Source organism: Misgurnus anguillicaudatus, chromosome 20 (assembly GCF_027580225.2).
Source record: "Misgurnus anguillicaudatus chromosome 20, ASM2758022v2, whole genome shotgun sequence".
In the NCBI taxonomy this organism is placed as follows: Eukaryota; Metazoa; Chordata; class Actinopteri; order Cypriniformes; family Cobitidae; genus Misgurnus; species Misgurnus anguillicaudatus.
This window is the reverse complement of record NC_073356.2, coordinates 22,674,581-22,681,712: the sequence shown is the minus strand read 5'-3', so window position 1 is coordinate 22,681,712 and position 7,132 is coordinate 22,674,581. Positions and strand designations below refer to the sequence as shown.

Sequence of the window (7,132 nt, the reverse complement as noted above, 5' to 3'; positions counted from 1 at the left end):
TGGGGGTAAACGACCCTCAAACATTAGTATTAAAATTAACCTAAAATCTACGAATCGTATGTGTCAATCATCCATATGGATAAACAAATTTAAGTGTATGCAAACATATGAATACAAAGCACATCTCATAATAAATATTTTATTATTATGTAAAAATGCTTTAAAGACATTGCACAAATAACAACAACAAAATGTGCTTGTTTCATCCATTTAGCCCACATTAAATCAGCTCTCAATCTGAGAGAGAAAAAGGCAACATAGGTTGCTTAGTGTCAAACGCAAACATTCATCAAAACGCACAAAACACAATACTGCAGTTTGGAAAAAAGACACATTCACAGTATAAGGGAGAGGCTACAGAAAGGCAGTTTACTCCTAGGACGTGTGCAAAAGTCACTCTCTCCCATCCAATCACGATCCAGCTTACATCAACTGTCCAATATAGGCAAAAACATATTGCGAAAAACCTGAAACTATATAGCTCTGGATCACATGTGCTTCAAAATCTGTTATGTTAAGATCAAATAGGGCAGCATTTGGCACCTGTAGTGTATACAGGTCATCCCTCGTTTTATTAAAGCTCGTGTGCATTATTAGGTCATGTAGCGTGTGATTGCTCTCAGTGCATAAAGTAAAGCTGCTTGCTGTCGTGCCTCCATCAGTAACAGGTTCACATGGACCTGGAAAGAAAATGACAAATGTATTAAATAAGTACCTATTGCTATCCACGTTACTGTACATCTCCAAAGGGATAAACCAACATAAAGTGAGGAACTCAGAAAGCCACTAATATTTTCAACTACTATGCATTGTAACTTCATATAATAAACAAATACCAACAGCACATAGGTAACCTGATGTCATTGTTAAAATAAATATGACTTCTTCAAATAAGGCATGGTTTATTTGAAACTTGAATGTTACAATATGACGTACTTTTTCTGAGTGGCGAAACTGTCTCCAAAATGAGAAGTACATTCTGGCTGTGGTTTTCTCTGGGTGACAAGCCACTGTTTTAACATAGACTTTTAAACTGCGTTCCAGCAATTGGTTCACTTCCCCATAGTTGTAGTCATCATACCTGGGCATGAGAACAAGGCATAAAAGTAAGTGCACAGACATGCGCAATAAAACAATAAAGAAAATGAACCTGACAAATACAAATACATATTTTCATTTTTTTACAACCCTTAAAAACCTTTTCAATGCGATTTTGAGACTTTTATCTTGAGACAAAACAATGGGATATTTTAAGATATGTCGGGGCAAGCCGCTTTCAAATAAGGTAACTCAGATATTTTAGGCTGAGACTAGGCCTACTGTAAGCCCTCTCTGGGAAACCATGCCTCAGTGTTTTGCCTATAAATGTGTTTATTACATGTCTCTCTGAAATTCTTGATTCTGATTGGTCAGTCATGTCATTCTGAGGTCTGTTATTCCCTGATAAGTGCTTAAACTGATAACACACCACTCTCTGGGTATTGCGGTCAGCTTGACCACTCATCTTGATCCCCCAAAATATTTCAAATCATCACAAAATACATTCATGGTAAAACATGACCTATCATGATGATAATCCATGTCACTAAATGTTCATTTCATGGCTGATTTCTCAATGACGCACCTGATCCCGTAGATGCAGTGAATGTAGTTCCATATGGCTTTGCGGAGAGGGGATGTGTCCACATCTGAGTGCATGGCCATGGTGTGATATGTCAGTGCACAAACAACCTGAAACTTCTCATCCAGAAGCTGTGCCATCTCCCCATACAGCCTGTTCATCAGGGAGAAGCCATGATCTTCCCATGAATAGTCCTGAAGGCACAAAATAATCAGGGCTGTCTTATTTTTATAATCAACATTATATGCTTTGAGTTGCATATGATCTATCCATTTATAATCTTTGTATGGGTGTGTGTGTGTGTGTGTGTGTGTGTGTGTGTGTGTGTGTGTGTGTGTGTGTGTATAAGAGCAATGAACCTGAGCTCTCATTGTTGGGGGGGACTGTTCTCCTCTGGGACTGAAATCCTGGTAGATAAAATCTGCATCCACAACAAACCGCGACATACAATCAGGAAGAGCACAGCGCTGAACTGTGTGATAAACAAATATGACACGGGATTGTCAACAGAGTGCCAAAGATACACAGAAAAAGCTTGTTTTTGATATAAGTGACCCTGCCTGTGAAAACCCAGCTGAAGTCATTTATGGGATTTACTGTAAAATACGGCGAAGAACATTCTGCGGAAATCTAACCTTGATATCTTTAATACTGACTGAATAAGTCCATGTGTAAAATCATATGTATTTGTATTTTATTTATTTATTTAAATGGGGACAAAGCATATCTAAGTGTTATGCCAGACTTAGCTATAAAGCTAATTTACATCTGCAGTCCCTGGACAGGATGTCGTAACACAAAATTACACTACTTGAAAACACTACAATATACAAAGATAAAAAAATACTGAAAAAGTACACAAGTGCTTTCATACCATCAGCAGGTTCCAGTAAACTCTCAGTTCTTTCTCTTTCGAAACGAGTGACCAACTCCTCTTGAGTAAATTCTTCACCGATCTGTTGGACCATCATCATCTTCTCCATCAAAAGCTGAACCTCATTCAGTTCTTCAGACCACTGTGCATACAAACACATAATGACCTAAACAAAAATAATTGAAGTTTAACTTTAAATCAATACAAGACCAGCCAAATTGTTTTTACCTCTTGTTGATTTTTAGTTTTGTTTCGAGCAGAACCACACGACTCTGTGGGTGAATGTGGTTCAAGTGGCTGATCGCCCGATTGTTCTGGCTCTGGGAGAATGCCACACCCCCAAACAAAGGAGGCCAATGAATGAGCGTGACTCATCAAAACCACAGCCTGAATCAGCTCGGCAAGTGACCATTGAGCCTCTGCACCAGGACAAACTAACTCCTGTAAATATACAACAAACATGATTTTCACAAATCTTCTCTACAGATCATCAGCAGTGTTCATTGGATTTACATTTACATCTATACATCTGGCAGATGCTTTCATAAAAAAAAACTTACATTTGCATTTTAGCTATGGGGATGAGCGGGGCACAACCTAACATCTTTTAATACCTTTTATATAGTTTCACAGGGTTGCGCAATTTGTGACGCGGAGGGTATACCTTTCGCGTCATTTTTTGACGAACTGGGGACTTCAATACTATTAGGTACGCGAAATTAAACAGTTGTCGCCTGGCATTGGGGTTAGGGAAAGGTTTGGGTAGGGATGTCATTATGTATATCTAACCCTAAACCGACGCGAAAATGGTAGAAAATGGTAAGAAAATAGGAAAGAGAATGCAACGGACTTAATAGTATTGAAGTCCCCAGTTCGTCAAAAAATGACGCGAAAGGTATACCCTCCGCGTCAACATATTGACGCATGGTCAAGTGTCGTCAAATATTGACGCCATGGGGTGAGACTGGGTTGCAGGGTCAGGCTTTTATTCTGTCAGAAGATGGTCTGGTGTGAATTTGTGGAAAGTTTTGATGCGGTTTTTTTAACATAATAGACAAAAATAGCATAATGTTTTGGTGGGGCATTAGTACATTTCCTAATCGTATATTTTTCTAATTTCAAAAGTTGTGTGTCTGGCAAAGCAGGAAGTATGGCAAGGGAAACGCAGCGTCTTGTTCCCTTTTCAGGGAACAACAGTTACATACGTAACCCAAGACGTTTTCATGTGTCAAACACAACTATGCAAAAAAGCATTTGGGTATGAATCAACATTCGCATACAGAAGATTTAAGCATTTAAAGCGAACAGTTTAGCACATGTGTTTCTAAAGTCTAGTCTATTTTTATGATATTATCCTACACTACACGGAGAATAATATGGATTTTTTCCAGAAAACTTCTTGGCCTTGAATTTTTTCCTGCAGATTCACAAACTTTCAAGGATTTCAAGGACCTGTGGGAACCCTGAACATAGCAGCACCATCTTGAAACATGTCAGCAATTCCTAGCAAGTGTAAGATGGACTTCAAAACATTTTCTGCAGGGTTAAAATATTAAGTAATAGTGCTGTAACAGTAGTGCAGTAGTAACAGTGCACAATGATAATAAAATGAAAATAATGTAAATGTTATTAACTGAAATTATCACTAATTATAATTTCATATTTTTTTTTATCATAATTGTGGAGCCATTCCTAAAATATCTTTTCATATATCCATAATAGATGGTCGATTCGATGAGGAACAGACAGATGGATATCTTTCATAGACAGATGCTCAAAAAATATCCACCTCTAGAAACTTAATTGAATATAGAAATTGCATTGAATTATTTGTGTTTAAATCGAATTTTATAGAAAATGTTACAACAAACCCTCTGTTTGTTACAATTAACACTACAAGTAACATTGTTACAGTTGCACTTTTGATGTAATTGTACTAGCACAGTTGTTTCTAAATACAAACTTTTTTTTAACATTCAAACCTAAAACCTTTGCACTCCTCACACAGTACTCTACTCACTAAAGACGGGAACACCTATTGCTTTAAAAGTTATCAGAGTCCCTAATTAGAAACGCTACTAGTTTTACTAAATTTCCGGGTGACATAACCGTATTAATAGCTGTTTTCAAAATAATGTAGATTTACCAGCAACAAGCTTTTCCAAAACGTATTTATATATAAACAACTCACCATTTTTTTATATCTAGTGAAATTCTGTTGTTTAGTATATACACTAGTATAGTGTAAAGTGTACAGTGCAAGTTTTGTTGTTTTACCTGTATGTGTTCCTGGGTGATAATCCAGGGTCTGTGCGCAAGAAGCTTGTTAAGAGTCTGCAGGCGCTGTATTTTAGGTGGTGCACAATGTAGTCCTCTGAGCCAAGATTCATCTCCTCCAGCAAGTAGAAAAGCAGAAGTGTGATGCTGCACTAGGTACGAACACTGATGGCGTGCAGATGCCTACACAACCAGAGAAAAATTACCCTTGTGTATAACACATTAGTGGTCATTTGAACTTTTGGAAAAGTGCCAAACATGTAAGCCTCTTTCCTCACCAATATAATTATAAAATGCCTCCATGACAAAGGCAGGGGGCCATCCAGTTGCAGCAAAGCATGCTGGGTGCGAAGGAAACAGGCCAAATAGGAGGGATGCAGCCCCATTGCCATGGTGATATGATCTGCACGCCCTTCTGTCAAAAGAGCCTCTGACATCACCTCTTGTGCAGGGCCCTCTTCCAGAATCTGACAGAGACAGAGATTCATCGTACTGAGTTTTGTTCTGTAAACAAACTAACAACGACAAACAAACAGTGCTATTAGACAGGCTATTAGTGCTAATCAGTTTATTGTAGGTAATTTCAATGCTGCTTAAACTTGTCAAACCAGTCGTTATGCCTATAATGACAAATGTCATAAAACATAAGCATGCATGCTAAAAACAACACACCTCTTCAATTGGAATAAAGGCACTAGGCCCAGAAGGCAATGCCTGGGGTAAGTCAACACCTCCTTCCTCCTGAGAAAAACAACATAGATAAATGCAAAAAAGAGAGGCATGGTTCGTTTTTTTTAATATACAAGTAGCTTTTTAAATAAAAACCAGCATCACAGCCAACATAAATAGATATATATATGTATACATAAATATATACAGAAAAGTGGTAAATATTTCCATCAGTGCTTAAACTTTCAAACGTAAACCCACACAATCTTGAATATTTTATTACATGCTGTCTTACAGAGATATTTATGAGCATATAGCTGCCACTAAACTATCATTACTGTATATGCCGATAATAACTGATGACTCAAATGGGGCTTTAATGGCCCTTTACCCACTTGTTATCGGGTGCCAAAGCTTTAACTAGCTTTAACTAAGTGCAAACAGTAGATCGACCAAACTTTAGACTAAACGACACAAGACGTTGATGTTCGCCGAATCATTAAAAACAATGACTCGGACAGACAGACAGGCTAAATGAACTCACCTTCATTAGACGAAGACGCGTTTAAAACTCTCAGGTTTAACAGATAAATGATGTAACATTAGTGTTACAAGGTTGCTCTTCTATGATTTCATTGCGTCCGTTAAAGTCAGCGTCTCGCTTGCTGAAAGCAGGAAGCGGCACCGGGAGCAGGAGGCGTGGCGTACGTGAACACACAGCGTTGGACTCTTGCATCACCTCACTGGCGCAACATGACGCAACTAACTCGCCGGTAACGGAGACATGCGCTCGCAACACAGCTGTAAATACGGTACTGACATATGTACAGATAAAATGTGACATTGCTATTAAAGCTTAAATGCAGCACTGCGCTTCACTCCGGTGACGGTAACTATAACAATACAGTTCTAAATTTAAGAGGAATACGGAGTCCACACCATGACTACTACAAAACGGGAGAGCGATATGGTTGGGATCGCTTTCAGAGTAATTATTTTTTAACGGTTGAACGATAAAACTGCTGTTTTCGACATTAAAGTGCCGCGAGGCACAATGGACTGCATTTATATATACCTACGCAGCGCTTATTGACAGCCAATCAAAATCCACTTGAATTGTCTCGCGCATGTAAAACTGTAGAGCCAGCATAACGTTTTTGTTTGTGTGGACACGAAATAACTGATATTTATCAGTTTAGTTAATCTCGCGGTAGTCTAAAGCATGTAATACAAGTCAGGATTTGATAAAGAATATGAATGGTGTTTTAAATCAGGGTTTAAACATGAAAGGTCCTTAAAAGGTCCTTGAATTTGAAGTAAACTAAGCTGTCAGGGTTCCCACGGGTCCTTAAAATCTTTGTGAATGTGGGGGAAAAAATTCTAGGCCTTGGGAAGTTTTGAAAATATACATACATAGATACAGATCATTGAAAGGGCTTGAATCTATTTTATGCAAAAAGTCCATATTATATCATATATATCCATATTATTCCCTGTGTAGTGTAGGATAATATTATAAAATTTCTGGCCTTTTAAGCACACCTGCTAAACTGTTCGCTTTAAATGCTTATATCTTCTGTATGTGAATGTTGATTCATACAAAAAAAATCATAGTTGGAGGCATCCCCAAAGTGTCACCGAAGTGACGCAGCGCGAGTTCCCTCGAAAGGGAACCTTGCTCTCACTTGAAA

The 7,132-nt window shown here is 38.1% G+C and overlaps 1 protein-coding gene across 2 annotated transcripts; it reads right to left on the bottom strand.

Moving 5' to 3' along the window:
* Positions 1–123: 123 nt before the first annotated feature.
* sesn2 (sestrin 2) lies at positions 124–6,451 on the bottom strand. 2 transcript variants are annotated; one of them, XM_055220503.2, is made up of 10 exons: positions 5,986–6,451; positions 5,445–5,513; positions 5,051–5,287; positions 4,773–4,955; positions 2,724–2,936; positions 2,496–2,637; positions 1,981–2,093; positions 1,625–1,815; positions 937–1,081; positions 124–680 (listed from the first exon to the last, which is right to left on the bottom strand). In XM_055220503.2, the coding sequence occupies exons 1-10, from the start codon at positions 5,989–5,991 to the stop codon at positions 594–596; spliced, it is 1,386 nt and encodes a 461-aa protein (XP_055076478.1). In that variant the 5' UTR covers positions 5,992–6,451; the 3' UTR covers positions 124–593. The 2 variants fall into 2 exon arrangements, with proteins under 2 accessions (XP_055076478.1, XP_055076479.1); XM_055220504.2 differs by having other exon boundaries at positions 5,051–5,239; positions 5,986–6,450.
* Between the last annotated feature and the right edge of the window lie 681 nt (positions 6,452–7,132).